Source organism: Pongo abelii, chromosome 4, assembly GCF_028885655.2.
Source record: "Pongo abelii isolate AG06213 chromosome 4, NHGRI_mPonAbe1-v2.0_pri, whole genome shotgun sequence".
NCBI lineage: Eukaryota > Metazoa > Chordata > Mammalia > Primates > Hominidae > Pongo > Pongo abelii.
Window position 1 is genome coordinate 6,517,171 of NC_071989.2, and position 16,427 is coordinate 6,533,597.

At 44.0% G+C, this 16,427-nt stretch overlaps 1 protein-coding gene across 1 annotated transcript in view; it reads left to right on the forward strand.

Annotated features, from left to right (window-relative positions):
* Nucleotides 1-10,820, forward strand: part of UBE2QL1 (ubiquitin conjugating enzyme E2 Q family like 1) — a 48,715-nt gene extending 37,895 nt beyond the window's left edge. Inside the window, exon 2 of the mRNA XM_009240575.4 lies at nucleotides 5,348-10,820. Coding sequence (XP_009238850.3) covers nucleotides 5,348-5,479 — 132 coding nt within the window. The 3' untranslated portion in view covers nucleotides 5,480-10,820. The remainder of the gene's footprint in view (nucleotides 1-5,347) is intronic.
* The last annotated feature ends 5,607 nt before the right edge of the window (nucleotides 10,821-16,427 follow it).

Below are 16,427 nucleotides of genomic sequence, written 5' to 3' on the forward strand. Positions count from 1 at the left end.
AAGAAATTAGCTATGTAAATGCAATATACTGAATTTGCCTGTGGACATTTTTGTGACTGAATAAGTCATAAAATCTACACGAAAAGACGGAAATGTTGTGTGTTCTTTCAAGAGAACAGAATGAAACTATCTTTACCAAAGGAGAAGATCTTCCGTGATAGCTGAAAAAATAAGAAGCCCCGTTTATTGTGTTCACCCTGTGCCTGGCATTGGGCAAAGCATCTTTTATGTTTTAACATATTCTTATAGACTCCAATGCCACATAATACTGTTATAATGCTTATTTTACATATGAGAAAATCGAAATTCAGAGAGGTTAAGTAATTCATCCAAGGTCACACAGCCAGGAAGTATTGGAGCAGGGATTTGAAGCCAGGTCTACTGAATTGTGCAACTCCTTCCTCACCAAATACACACACCAAGCACACACACAAACACACACACACACACTTAAATTCCATGCCCAAGCCTCCCCCTCCCCCAAGCACAGTGAGCCATTTCACACCTTCAATTTGGGACCCCTTGTCCTCTCCCACTATAGCCTGGTAAACACCTGCCCACCTATGTCTCAAGGCTCAGCTTACGTTATTGTCAACAGAAATCTTTCTGAACACACAAATCACCGCCACCACCCCTCTTCTCTCTCCTTTCTTTCTCTCTTCCCCAGTGTAGAATCCATCATACCCTCTGGGCTATAAGTTCCACAAGGACCAGAATTATTATTCTTAGAAATCTCTGAAGTCCCGGTTACCAGCATAGTTCCTGACACAGGGAAGACCTGCAGCAATCGTCTGCTGAATGAATAAAGAATGAATTGACTTTGCCTGCCTCTGGTTCTTTTCGTTCTACACACCAGTGGTTCTCAATCAGGAGTGATTTTGCTCCTGTGGGGACGTTTAACAATGTCTGGAAACAATTTCTGTCATTACTCACAGGGTGCTACTAGCATCTAGTGGGTAGAGGTCAGGGATGCTGCTAACTTCCTTCCAGGCAGGTGTAGCCCCTACAGCAAAGAATTACCTGGCCCAAGATGCCACCAATACCAAGAGTGAGAGACCCTGCCTGCTCCACACCCTCTGTCCCAGCAGCTGCAGTATGCCTGGTTATCTGCCCATAATGGACTCTAAGCCCTAAAGGCAGAGACCTGGCATCACTTTGTCTTGTTAGACCCAGCACCTAACACATTGAATGAATGCATAAATGAATGAATGAGAAACATTAGACAATTGAGGGAGATGCAGACGTGCCAGGTTGAAATTCAAGTACACGGGGGCCGAACTGGGGACTTAAGTTTGGGGCCACTTGTCATCTTATTAGCTGTGTTGAAATGTTTTCATGCTGAATCATTGCTATTGGCCCTCAAAAGGCCATAAGGGAAAAAAAAGAATCAAATCTAAGTACCACCTACTGGTTTTGTTTGACAGATGCAGCCCTGGAGAATTGTATTCTCATTAACACTGTTCGACTTCTATATTACAATGAGACTTTTGAGGTGGTGATGGCAAAATCCTGTAGTTGTTCATAAATATACACTTACCATGTGTGGCTCAGGAAAGAGAGGAAGTGTTACTTATCAAAAGTGTTGCTGTAAACTCTGAGTGATAACACAAAGCTGTTGTAGTGGATGAGTAAAGAGTCACATCCATGCCTTTTAACATTAAGTACAAGTAGAGATATTTTGGAAGAAATGAGAGTTATTCAAAGGAAATATCTCAGACTAGATTCTTCGATTATTAGTTAAATAGAAACAGACAAGGGAGAAAGGTAAATGTTATGAGAATAAGAAAAACGCTATTAATTGTATGAAGTTCAAAGTCCTCAGTATTTTCAAATGCATTATCTTATTGGATGTTCGTCATGATGTGTGACATGGGTATCGTCTGCACTTGATTCCCAGAAGTTCACATTTCAAGAGACTGTATCCTGGAAGGATGAATGGCAATTCCCAAAGACCTGCAGCAAGCAGGGAACACGGGATGGAGGGTCCCCCTCTTCTTCGTGCAGTGGGCACAGCAAGGGCATGTCAGAAAAACGGCTCTGTGACCCTGGCAGAGCCAGGAAACAAACGGGGAATGCAGGGAGTGGCTTCCAAGTCCAGCGTTTCACTGTGTCATATTTAAACAGCCAATCGGAAGATGAACCTATGAAAAAAAAAGACTGTTAATTGTAAACGTGGGTGTAAGAGACAGGAGATGGGATGAGAGCTCCTTATCAACAGTGTAGTGCAATAAATGCGCTGAGCCTCTGACTGGCTCATAACGGGCTCTGTCTCCCAGCTGGGAATTGACTAAGCACTGGGGCTTTCTGTTCATAATTCTTCCAGGGAAGAAAAGGCAACAAAGAGTGGTCTGTTCCTTTGGGGTTTTGTTTGTTGTTTCTTGTAACAATTGAGACTTTCACAAAGAATAGGCAAAGTGTGGGTTCATGCCAAAAGCCACAGAATATTCCAAGATGATTGTGAGCCTCTATTTGTCTAGCTACCTTTAGTTCAGGATTTTCAAATAATACCATAGATTTTCAGTATCGTGGAGAAAAAGGATAGAGATGGTTAAAATATGCATTTTCGCCAAAAAAAAAAAAATCAACCCTTGATATTTGCTGTCACTTGATGTGGACATTGATGCTGGCCGGGCACACCGGCTGATGCCTATAATCCTAACACTTCGAGAGATCAGGTGGGAGGATTGCTTTAGCCCAGGAGTTCGAGACCAACCTGGGCAACAAAACGATACCCTGTCTCTATAAAATTTTTTTTTAACTGGTTGTATGTGGTGGTGCATGCCTGTAGCACCAACTACCTGGGAGGCTGAGGCAGGACGATCTCTTGAGCCCAGGAGATGAAGGTTGCATTGAGCTATAATTGTACCACTGCACTCCAGCCTGGATGGATGACAGAGCCAGACTCTGTCTCAAGAAAAAAAAAAAAAAAGAAGAAATTGATGCTAACATCCTCACAAAGATGTGAAAGATGTGTTTTCAGATGTTTAATAAGATAACTTTGGACTTTGATCTCAGCCCACAATTATGATGATTATGAATATATTAGCTCTGAGTGGTCTCTTTTTATCAAGCATAATTACATCGCATAAGCAAATATGCTTGAAGTTATAAAACTCAAAATAGGAGTCAATCCTAGTGAGGCATGGGGATGTTGCTAGCAGTCAATAAATGGCCATTTCCTGTCATCTTTTCCTCCGATCTTCCTTCATCCTTTTAGCAACTCTTCCTATGTGAGTTATACAGCATTTTCAAAAAGGTGTGTGTGGTGGCACATGCCTGTAATCCCAGCACTTTGGGAGGCTGAGGTGGGAGGATCACTTGAGGCCAGGAGTCCAAGACCAGCCTGGGCAATATAGTGAGACCCTATCTTTATAAAAAATAAAAAATTAGATAAGTGTGGGGGCTCACACCTGTAGTCCTACGTACTCAGGAGGCTGAGGCAGGAGGATTGTTTGAACCCAGGAGTTTGAGGTTGCCATGAGATACAATCGTGCCACTGCACTCCAGCCTGGATGACAGAGCAAGATCCTGTCTGTAAAAAAAAAAAAAAGAAAGAAAGAAAGAAAGAAAAAGAAAAATTTTTTAAAAACGGAAAAGGTTTTGCTGCCCCCAGTGACAGATGCACAAGTGAAACAAGAGGGATATCCAGAGCAGGCAGAGTTTGGTAACCCTGGACTCCTGACTCCTCAACTATGGATCGGCCTGTGTGTCCACTGTTGAAAAGACGATTATTGAAAAGGAAGCCTAGGTAGGCTCCGAATACAAGCATGTGAAATGGCCTCTTCCACTCCACGTTTCAGGTGATTGGGCACCGTCTGCCCAGTAGATTTAGAGGCCATTGCAGCTGCCTTCCCGCTGGAGTTGTCAGTGGGTTATCAGAGAGCCAGGATCGGGTGGATAGTGCTTGCTGGTGGCCACACAGACCCATGTGGCTTCTGCCCTCTATGGCTGTCCAAGGCACCCGGCTGCTGTGTGTTGTAGGAGCTGCTGGTGGGGAGGCCTGGTCCCCATTCACATCCCAGTACATGCCCACAGTTGTGCGGTAGCACCAGTGCCCCGAATAGGGAGTGCAGAGGGTCTGTTCAGAGAGAAATTCTGTTCGCGAAGGTTTCTGAACAGCAGGCGATGGTTGGTAATCGTGGGCCTGCCGGTACATGAAGCTCAGCCAGTTCTTTCCAGGCATTTCTGCCCCATCTGCAAAACATGTACATGGGATGCCCAAGGAGAGGAGCAGATCTTCCAGGAGAGCCTGGGGGAGGCTAAGTGGAAGGAAATGCGCCTCAGAGGCTAAGGGAACGTTTCAGTTGATCCACCATTAAGAGGCTTAATGAAGAGTAATTGAGGCTGGAAGAGCGAGAGCTGCCACAGGTCCAACTGAGGGCAGCATCACCCCGACTCCTGGTTGTCTTCCATCTGCTCCTCCCCTCTGATGCCAGATATTCCACATTTTCCAGGGCTTCCCGAGATACTGTCACATGGGCAGTGTTGCCTGGTTTCTTCTTCCGCATAGTCCAGAGCCCTCTTGTGCCATCATAAGATGGGTCAGTCCCTTTTGACCACTGCAGAGACAAGTGCTCTGTCCTTGGGAGCAGAACACGCCTGGTCACTGTGAGGGAGTGTGGCCCTCTCCACCGGCCCCACCCCCTCCCAGGATCGTGTGACAAAGCACCTGCCCTGACCTCTACCCTCTCTTGGACCTCGAGGATGGGTCTCTTCTTCCATGAAAATGTCCACCGTCACCTCACAAAATGGTGCTGACGTGACATGAATTCCAATAAATTCATAATGGCTCTGGAACTTGAATTTTAAAAAATAGAGTTTTTAAATATTAGTAGAAACATACAAATATACACATCTCTCTGTAAATATATTTATCTTCACTGTTATCACAGAGGAATTTGAAGTGATAATTAAAGGCATTCTTTTGAGGGAGGGAAAGGAAGTTCGAACAGTATATTGCCTCAGGGAGAGAATGCTTGGCTGTGAATTGATGCCCTTTTGGTAAGGCTGGCCCCTCCTGCATGTCTCAGGAACTGGGGCAGAGATTTCTCTCCAGCACCGTGGAATGAGCAAGTTCAGATTCAGCCAGTGCTGTGTGGGGGTTTGTAAAGACAGCACCCCCCTCTCCTAAAAGGCTGCCAGCCCCAGGCTGCCCCATCTGTTTGGTGCCAGAGCTGAATTGTTCTGCATCTGGGCAGTGAGGCTGCCCCCGCCCTGCTGGTGGCCAGTGCATTGCATTGATTCAGACATCAGAAATCCCCACGACTCTGTGTGTTTTTAATAAACATGGTAGGAAACAGAATTCCCAGTGACGTTCTAACCTGGTTTTTCTTTTCATCTCACGCAGGGACGGATCTGTAGAAAAGCTGGCAAATCAAAAAAGTCCTTCAGTCGCAAGGAAGCTGAAGCTACCTTTAAGAGTTTGGTGAAGACGCATGAAAAATATGGTTGGGTCACCCCGCCCGTGTCCGACGGCTGATGTCTGCCATGTGCAGTAGACGCTCGAGCGCCTGTCCACACACACACCAGTACCCTGACATCTCCTCAACGCTGTGCATCCTCCACCCTTTTTTACTCCAGCCAGAACTGCATCCTGAATGCCAAGGAGACGTTTAAGTTATTTATGAAAAGATGTGTTTACAGAGAGGAAGAGGGAGCAAACGCCGTTCGGATTATATTTCGATTATAAATGAATGATCACCTCGAAGTCACTTTAGAACACATGTTGAGATGGTGACATTTCCCAGCCTGCCTGCCCGTCTGCCCACCCCGGTCACATTGCCCTGAGCTTCTTTCCATGACAGCAGCTCCAACGAGCCGGCAGGAAACTCAATGCCCCTGCGGGCTCCATTTCCATGTAAATGGCGCCATTCATATTTCATAGGGACGCCGTGCATCGCCGCCGTGCGTCCCCGGCACGTGTTTGCTGTGCTCTGTATCTCTGTTTTTCTTCCTGGAAGGTCAACATAACTTGAAAATGTGTCTTTCTGTGGCCCATGGTCCGCTGTGATGACATTTAGACCTCATTTGTGCTATGACCTTTGGCTCATGAAAACACAAATTTAACATTGCCAGGTTCTAGTGATTTAAAACTACAACTGCCGACTTGGTGAAAATGTGTTCTCGATGCTGATTTGTGGTGTGCTGCTGTCCACAGATAAACCAGTGCCATTAGATGGAAGGCAGAGGATACTGCGACCACCCCCCGGCAGACGGTGGCGTGGACACCAGCTGCGCCCTCTGGGGCTCAGAGCAACGGATGGTCAGCTGCGAACAGTCTCGTCCGATGTTAGGAAATGGTCCTATGGCCGCGCCTTTGTGTTCCTGTCTTCTCTCCACCACCAAAAGCAAAAGATGATTTCCCATTCACTGCAGTCATCTGACTCATTTTATTATCTGTGCTAATGACAAGGAATGTCAGAACTGCCAAAGGATACCAAGTGATCATATGATGATTTGCATGATCGGGTCTATTTCACCCAATAGTCACTTGTGTTTCCCCCAAAATTGGGATGGGTGAGCACCCTTGCTGTGGTGTAAACTTCCTGTTATTTAATCTCCCCACGGTTTCATTTTTCTCTTCTGTTAAGTTACTTAGAACTTTCTAAGAAACTCCATGAAATGAGGAAATACTGTTTCTAATAATATGAGGAAAGAGGTAAAAATGTTCATTCCAAGTGGAAAGTCTTATTGGACACATTTTAAATAAAATCATGCATACCTGATACACTGCCTCAAGGATCCAGTCATTGTGGGCTATCCTTCCATTTAAAATATTTCAGATATTCTTAAATTTTTTAAATATTGCAAATACTACAATATGTAATTCCAGAGCAGCATTCTAAGTCAGGTACCAGAAATGAGTCTTAGGAACCCATAGTCTTTGCAAAAATTCAGTAGATTGAAATAGTCCCCAGAAGCAGCCAAGGAGCTGAAGGGATGATTGGATCCAGTTCAGATGTTGCCAGTTGTGCCAATTGTATCTTACCGCTGTGAAGGAGGAAAAGTCTTCCGAGATAATATATTCAGTTCTTCAGGCAGTTTTGTCTACTTGGGGACCTGCCCATTGGTTCAAGGTTTTCAGAGATCCAAGAGGCCTCGCCTCAAAGAACAAGGATTGGCGCCTTTCAGCAGGGCTGGCCATTCACCAAATTAATTGTTACTTTTGTTTTTCTTTACCACTTTCTTATTTGCCCCCAAGTGCACACAGGCAGCTCTGCCAGACCAAAATGACAGTGTATTAAGAATGCAGGGCCTGCTCAGGTTCCCTGTGAGTCATAATAGTCGTGAAACTTGATGACAGTGAACTTAACGATGTTCATTCATCCAACCCTCTATGGTGGCATTCTCCATCCTGGAAACCTGACATTTGGCTGATGGTCTTTGGACCCTGGAGCTATGGGTCATCATGGAATTACACTGTGGAGATTAAAGACCTAGGACAGAAACATCTTGCTAGGGAAAGCATCTGAGTTTATTCCTTTCTGAATATTTTCCTCTTCTAATGAAAACTAAAAGCAGCTTTACTTTAGGGGGAAAAATATATCCGAAGGCAGGTCATTTCAGCAGTGTTTATTAGCTGATTGAAAGGTTCACAGTGGTCTCTGAGAACTGCACCAAGGGGTGCAGCCGGGAGACTGGTCTGACCCCGGGTTGGGCTGGGTGACAACCGGCGACAGAGCAGAGACACTCAGCTCAGTGTCGCTCCTTCCATACACTCAGAGTTTGATTTTTTTTGCATGGCATTTCCACTAGGTTTGTTAGACACTTATAGAAGAAATCAATTCTTTAGTGAACAAAATACCGTTTTTCAATTGGTAAGAATTTCTCATTTTAAAAGCAGTAGGAAGTAATGTAAAACTCTACCATTGCCTGGACTGTTAGGAGTGCGGACTCCCTTTCTGGTGGATTCCCTTCGTAGGCAAGCACGGCGGTGCCCAGCCATGGAGGCACCCTTAGGACACTGAGCGCAGGCCTGGCTGCCCGTGCCTTGGCCATAGCCTCTTTCCACCCCGCTGAAGTGGACACCTGCCTCTGGAGCTCAGGGTAAGAAGGAGAGGCCTGAAGCCTGGGGCCACATTCCCACTCAAGCCAAGGAACCTATTCCTCTTTGGACAGACAGCGAGGGAATCATCAGTCAGTGGGTGCAAATGTTCATGTCCCGATAGCTCCACACACCCATGTATCTGTGGGAACTCAAACCAAGCCAGAGCCCACAGAGCCAAACAAACAGAAAATCACAAACCCATCTGTCCCCTTCTCAATGCAAAACTCCTTCCCATCCAAAGGTTTTCCTGAACCAATCACCCTTGTTATTGGGTATCTTCTCCACTGCTGGGTAAGACCTGTACATGGTCTGTCTATAACTTTCTAGAAGACTGAGAACTGCTTATGCCTTAGGGAGTTCTATGTGAGCAGCAAGGTTATCCCCCCAATTAAAACGCACAGGCGCCAATACTCCTGCAAAGACTTGCTGTTTCTAAAATCCACTACTCAGAAAAACCAGGGTGTCGGCTTAAAGTTTTCAGCTCCGTCTATCAAAATTTGACCTTTTTTTAAGAGAAAAATATGTAGATGAGTGAAAAAGACCTGGGATTGAAAGACAAAAAGCCATGTGTCCGTGTAACCCTGGCCAGTCACTCCACCTGCCTGAGCCTTGGTTTCCTCAGCTGTGTGCTCCTACCAGGTCAGTGTGGGAATTGGCCAAAATGATGCAGCAGAAGTGCTTTGGAGACTAAGATTGTCAATGAAATGTAAGTGTCATTTTCGTAGTATTAGGACATTTACATTACAGCAGGCTTTAGTTAGAACCCACTTAGATATCGACTCAGAATGATCAATTACACTGGTTAAAATACACGTACTTGGTAATATATACTTGCTTTCTGTCCCAGTTCTTACATTAAGTCAACCAACTGACCCAAAAATCAACCAATAACTAACTGGCCACCTCTCCACTCACTCAGCATTCTCCTCTTAAATGCAGAGCATGCAGAAGATTAAGGTACAGCCTCTTCCCTGGATAGGAACTCAAAAGATAGGAATAGCGCACAGGCACCAGTACCAAGCAAGGCAAGTGCCAAATTGCAAGGCAGAAATTAAAGACATTGTGCAAGTGCAGAGATTATCTGACTGAAAACCAGAAAGATTTCATGGAGTAAATCAGGTTTGAGCCATGGCTGGGCAAAGGGAAGAAGAAGGGCAGGTGTAGAAATGGGAGGGGCCTAGAGCACCTTGAAAGGGAGCGTGGACTTTGTCCTCACTGGCCCTGAATGGGAGAACTGGAGTCTCCTTGCCACCTCTCACCTGCAGAGACCCTATTTATGGAGCTGATTTCAGGAAGCAGGACACGGTCCCACCTGACACCCTAGCCTGGCATGTGGAGCTTGCCCTGTGCGTAGCAATGATATTTCAGTATACCCATCCAATAGCATGCAAAATTTTCATGGAATTTGCTTTCTAAAGGGGCAGAGCTTACTTCCTGACTGTAGTGAGGGTAGAGCCACTGAATCTGGAAGACCACTTAGCCTAATTTTACACCCTCTGCAGTGAAGGAGGCGAGCCCAGAGTCTTTGAGGGGCTTGTCCACGTTAGGACAGGAGCCACAAGGCCACCGCCTTACTGTGGCTTTCTGATCCTTTATGTTGCTTCATGAGACTATTAGGCAATTCGTGTGGCCCTTATCAAACACACACTCTTCACCCCACCATTGAATCAGTACAGTCACAAGTCTTCCAAGCCGAGAAACACCCACAGGACCCATTCTGTGCTCAAAAGGGCAGGAATTCCCTCCAACTGCTTCAGGAAGCTTCTGTAAGGGGCTTGGAGCTCCGCCCATGAGACTGTAGTCAGAACTTTGTAATTTTTTTCTCCGAAGACACTGAAATCATGTACAGCTCTGTTCTTAGTTTTCTGCTAGGTTCTACTTATCCTTCTAATTTTTGCAGCCTCTAGTTCCCATAGTGTTGAATATCGTTTTTAAGCCCAGGGCCTGTCTGATCCACAGAATGTGGTCAATAAACTGGAAAGGCAAACAAACTCTGTTGACATTCGGGAAAGCAATAAGTGATGTTAGTTTGGTTCCAGAAGAAACACGGGAGCAAAGTGTGCTGGCCAAACAGCAACAATCAAAGCAGAGGGAAGCAAGATTTTCTTTCAAGGTCATGATAAGGCTAGACAAACAGAGTGCAATGAGGGGGTCAGGTGCGAGGCCGTCCTCCCAGGTCAGTAAGGCCGCATGGAGGGATAAAGAGATCCCTGCACTGCCCCCAAGTGCCAATTCACCCTGTGTCTCTTGCAGAATTAAAACCAGGAGGTGGCTTTCTCTTTCCTTCTACTGGTAGTAAATTAAGTGACTGTCCTACTTTGTAGACATGCAATCGTTTTGTATCTCTAGACCTTGGGCAATCACTGGTGATGACACTAATTGAACTAACACAGAAACTGCTGTCACCTGATGTGCTTGGTTTCATTCCTGCCTGCCTTCTCTACAATGTGACTTCATCTCATGAATGCGGTTGCCGTTATGACAGTGCTAGGATGCCGATCTGTATACCGTGAGTGACTGCGAACTTTCAGACTCTCACTGCAATTCATGGGGAGACTTTGGTGTATCCTGTTTCCAGAATTGTCCTCTTCTGTGATCCTCAAAAGAAGAGGAAAAAATGCATGTGGCATAAATCCATAGGAAAGAAATGTTTACCACTGGAAGACGGTGAGTGCATGAGTCAAATAATCTAGAGGCACTGCCCTAATGAGAAAAAAAAAACAATGATTCTGGAAAATAAAACTTTAAAACCAATAAACGTCTTTACACGGAATGCTTGCTGTGTCCTTGCGTGGTCTGTGTTCAGTAATTCTCAGGATTTATCTGGGTCTCCACGTGTGTTCTCCCCACGGGCCATGGTGAGTGACTTTCTGTCACTTGGCACTCTCTGATCTTGTGTCCCTTGACTCATTCATGGTTTGCCAAATGAAAACCTTGAAGTATATCATGCGTGTTCTCCATAAAAATCAATGAAATGTAACTGAACCAAATCTAATTAATCTGATCAGTGTGATTTAGATTTCTCCTTCAGCTGCCATTTGCATTATAAAGATTCTTCAACGTTATTGACAAAGATTTCCATTAAAGTTTCTCAATGTAAGTGAAATAGTGTGCTTAGCACAAAACTGTAGCCTAAACTACTACTGAACTATGGAGATATTTCTTTGGAGAACTTATAGAGTAACAATTCTGGAAAATGACAATTTTCAAGTGCCCTAAGCACAATTCATTGAAGAGGTACTTCAGCTCACTTTTCACACTAACATGTATGTTGGTATTCAGTTTTTGTTTTAAGCCATTTACCCAAGGAATTTCTCAGCCCTAGTCAATATTCAAGATCACTTTCTAATCAAGAGCATATTTTTAAAAATCTCAAAGTGTGGCTATTTTAGTACTGAACAGGCCTGGGCTGTTGATCAGATCAGAAAACCATGCGTCTTATCACATGTAGATAAGGCACTCAGCCTTACACCCAGACACTTGGCTTCCACTTTCCAAACTGAAATTCTGAAGTGCATATCTATTGTTGAGGGCTGTGGTGACAAGACAGGCGATGTGTGGGAAGCAAGAGCCCAGGGCCTGATGTGTAACTGGAACTCAGTATATTATTTTACAAATAACAATGAGATTGATTTGGCACCGTCAAGTTGACCACTTGAGTTGGCTGTTAGGATCCACTTTCAGGCTGTTCATTTCATCCAGGTGAATTTGCATCCTTTCCTTTGGGTGAAAGCATGAAAGATACACAATCAATAGGGCATTGACTCTGAACTTGTGGGGTGATGGAGATGGAAATGTGCCAAATCACAAACTCTCCCCAGAGTGCATCCAACCTCAGCTGTGTCAGAGTTACAGGCAGTGGTCTGGGTGATCTGTGTCCAGGGACGTATTTTTCTTAAGGCAAAAGTAAAAGACCCAGCAGGATTGAACAGAGCCCTGGCCTTTCACATTGACAATTCAAGGTGTGTTCTGTGTCAGTAGGATAGGTGCAGGGCAGAGCTATATAAAATTCATGCTCTCCAGCTCTTCTTTGCCACTTAGGTGTTTGTCTTAAGAGAGGTCTTGATATGGTTTGGCTCTGTGTCCCCACCCAAATCTCTTGAATTATAATAATCTCCACATGTCAAGGGCAAGACCTGGTGGAGATAATGGAATCATGGAGGCAGTTTCCCCCATGCTGTTCTCATGATAATGAGTGAGTTCTTATGAGATCTGATGGTTTTAAAAGGGGCTTCTCCCTTCATTTGGCACTCATTCTCTCTCCTGCCACCCTATGAAGAGATGCCTTCCACCATGATTGCAAGTTTCCTGAGGCCTCCCCAGACGTGGAACTGTGAGTCAATTAATCCTCTTTTCTTTATAAATTACCCAATCTTGGGTATTTCCTCATAGCAGCATGAGAATGGACTATTGCAGGTCTATTTCCACGCCAGAATAAATGTTATTGGAAACAAGTTATTTTTATTTAAACAAGGGGAAATGATAGAGATATTAAAGTAGACATACACACAAACTGCTTGACAAAATGAAGTTGAAATAGTTCATGTTTCATTTGTTCAACCTTTGAGTGTCGGGATTATGTATAACTGTACAGCAGTGAGCCAGGATACCAGCAACAAGGTCAGGATACAGTGAGTTTTGAAAGTACAATTTTTTTTAAAACCCATTACAGAGTATTTTTTGAGTCATCAAAGGTTTTCATATAAATAATTTTGAAGGTAAAATCCAATGGAATAATTATAAGCAGCATGAATAAACTTTCCCATAGGAAAACATCCTTTTTTTTCTTTTCCTACATTTGCAAAGTTTTTAATTGCTCAAAGACCTTTTAGAACTATCTTCTCATTTCATCTCTAGGCAACACTGAGAAGCAGATTTAGTAGGCAATAGTGTGCAGCTTATAGATCAGAAGCAGGCATTAAGTATAATTGATTTTTCTAATCTGATTTTACTTAAACATGGTCAATTACTTTCCTGTGTCACTACAACATTACATTAAGTCAATACTAAAACAACTTTTAAGTCTCTAACTTCAAGGATGTTTCTAGCTACAACTTTGCAGTTGTATCATTTAAACCTCTTTTAAATGATTCCCATAATTTTGCATTAGATAGTGTTCCTCGCCTTTACCAAATGCTGTGTATATTCCCACACATGTGCTTGGTTTCATTCGTGCCTGCCTTCTCTACAATGTGACTTCACCTCATAAATGTGGTTGCCATTATGACAATGCTAGGATGCTGATCTGTATACCGTGAGTGACTGCGAACTTTCAGACTCTCACTGCAATTCATGGGGAGTTTTAAACCCCCATTAATTACATAAACTTGATTTATGTAATCTTATTCTCATTGTTTCAAGGGTTTTCTTCTCACTTGACTCTAGTTTCTACATGTTATGGTGTTGCTTTCCCATAAAACATGCCAATTTCCAAAACAGCATACAGTTCCTTATAACACTGCCTCCTTTGTTCTCCTCCTTTTCTGTGCTCCTGATTCTCCTGGGGGGCCTCCTTTCTCGCCTGCTGGGGATCTTGTGTCCCCGTCTGATGTCCTCAGAGCCCTGAACCTCATGGCATCCAAGGTTCAGACCTTCTCATATTCAAATGGGAATAGAAGCTGCTTTTGGTAAACGATATTTTGGAGCTTGTTAAAATTTACTCTAGAAAGATAACATCAAAAATTAAAGCAAAGCCTATGACTTCTAATTTTCGTGCCAATTATTTACTTAATAAATAAATGGAAAGGGCCTCAGGGATTCTTAGGATCAACTCCGTGATTTAATTTGGTTCTGTCTGCCCCAGGCACAGTCCTCAGCTCAGAGCCTGTTCAAACACACTTCCATGCCTTCACGTAGAGGGGTTTAAAACTAGCCCAGTCCAATGACTTCTAAGAGTGAAAGGATTCTTTATGACAAGGGAAATATAACCCAGAGACCCCATTTTCTGGAAGATTGTTTTAAGGCACAGGAAGTTAAATTCAGAGTCTGGGGGCCTCATCGTAGTGTATTACAATGCTGGGACCAGACACGGGAGCCTTGTGACTTCAGTCATGCTGCCTGAGAAATATAAAGTATATCTGCCCACACATGCATAGGATGAATCCAGGAGTGCGGCACTGCCTTGGAACATGGAGAAAGAAAATAGAAGAAACCAACCCTGGCAGTGCCTTGATTCAGACTTCTGACCTCAAGAACCATGAGAATAAATTTCTGGGCTCGTAGTTTTGTGTTTTTTTTAAATTTGAGACGGAGTCTCGCTCTGTTGCCTGGCTGGAGTGCAGTGGTGCGATCTCAGCTCACTGCAGGCTGCGCCTCCCGGGTTCAAGTGATTCTTCTGCCTCAGCCTCCCAAGTAGCTGGGACTACAGGCACACGCCACCACACCCCGCTAATTTTTTTGTCTTTTTAGGAAAGACAGGGTTTCACCATGTTGGCCAGGATGGTCTCGATCTCCTGACTTCATGATCCGCCCAACTCAGCCTCCCAAAGTGCTGGGATTACAGGCATAAGCCACCATGCCTGGCCAAATTTCTGTTGTTTTAAGCCACCAGATTTTTGTTAATTTGTTAATGCAGCCCTAGGAAAAGAATATAGGTAGAGATAGATAGATATAGATGTAGATATAGAAACAGATACATACATACCTCCCAAATTTATTCTCTTATTTTATGAATGATCCCCCAAAAAGAGAAAAAAATTTCTTCAATTGGGTAAGATTTACTCACTTCAGGCTATATTAGGGCACATAATTTTGTAACCTAACAATGGAGACACATATTTGTTTAAAATCTGATTTTGTTAATCAGCCACCCAAATTAGAACCATTAGCAACTATATAGGGGTCACAGCAATAGTGTAGGTCATTGTCAGTGGGCCAGAGGATTCCTTACAAAATACAACACACCATTTCAAAAACACCACTGAAACCCACATCTTTTCAAATACTGTCAATTCCCACATAAGTTCTAAGCACTAACCTCCAGGGGTACCAACTTCCCACCCCTCATAGTGAAGGAATACCAATAATGGTCAAGAGAAAAAGTGGATTATTTTGAGGCCAGGTTGCTATAGTGTGAAGCTTTGCAGGTAGGGGACAAATAGGTTAAAAGCATGGGCTTCTGAATAAGAGTTTTCTGTTGACTCAGTTTCCTGGAAGTTTCCAGCTCTTTTGGTTGTCACTTTGGATTTCTCCCTCTTTTTGAACTTACCTTGCTTTAGTCTTCTCCCATAGGGCTGGTGAAGTGCAAAGGACTTGGGTGGAAAATGTTAGACAGAAACCAAGTGGGATGCAGAGGATGGATGGATGCATGATTGGGTGGATGGGTTGGATGAACTGATGAATGAATGGCTAGATGGATGGATGGACTGGATGACTGGATGGATGGATGGATGGATACACAGATGATCAGCTAAATGGATGGATAGATAAATGGATGGATGGATGGATGGATGGATGGATGGATGGATGGAAAAATGGATGGATGTAATGAATGGATAGATGTTGGATGGATGGATAGATAAATGAATAAATAGATTAGATAGTGGATGGTGAATGATTCAGGCCTGCCCTATGGGCCTTAAATGGAAATATTTTCTGACTTGACATTTTTTCTAGGCAAGGTTGTTTCTCCCATAGGGGCTTAGGTTAGACTATGGGGACCCAGGCAAAGAGCCTAAAGAAGCAGTTCATTCTGCTTCTTAGTACCAAAGGCCAGAGGCACACAAAGAGTTCTCCTCCTTTACAGAAGACACAGCCCCTCTCCCTGACCCGCCACCAGTGCTCGGGGTTCCTCTGAGCCCAGTGGGGCAAAGCCCAGGCCAAGAACACAGCTTTTACCTGCCAGAGTGTCCTCCAGGCAGACATCGCCCTGAGGTGTCCAGGTGGTCTAGGCCAGAATTTAGGCACGAGTCCCACCCACCACATGTTAATCACCCAGGACCTCACAGATAAGAGTGCTGTAAGTAAGAAATCCTCAGGCTTTTGAAAAGTTTGCTCCTGGTTTCCTGCCATGTCAGAATAAGAAATGCAAAGCAGAAATTGCTAGATAATATATTTCTATGCCCATTAATTCACTATGTTTTATTTATATTTATTCTTGTTCTTTTGGTAAGACCTTCAATGCATCCTTAGTGTCTATTATAACAGAATTTGGAATTTTTATTTTTTATGCTGCTCCTACTGCCTTTCAGACATACTTCACGAGCACAGAGAATAATATCCTGTACTATGTCCCAGGGAATTGCTCCCTACGTCCCTAAGATCCTGGACAGAAGGCAGCAAGTTAAAACTCGATGTTTTTCCTGGCTTTTTCCGAACTATCCGCCTTCAGAGAAGCCTTTCAGAGGCCTTTGGCACTTGGCAGTCTGAAGTGGTCCTGTCC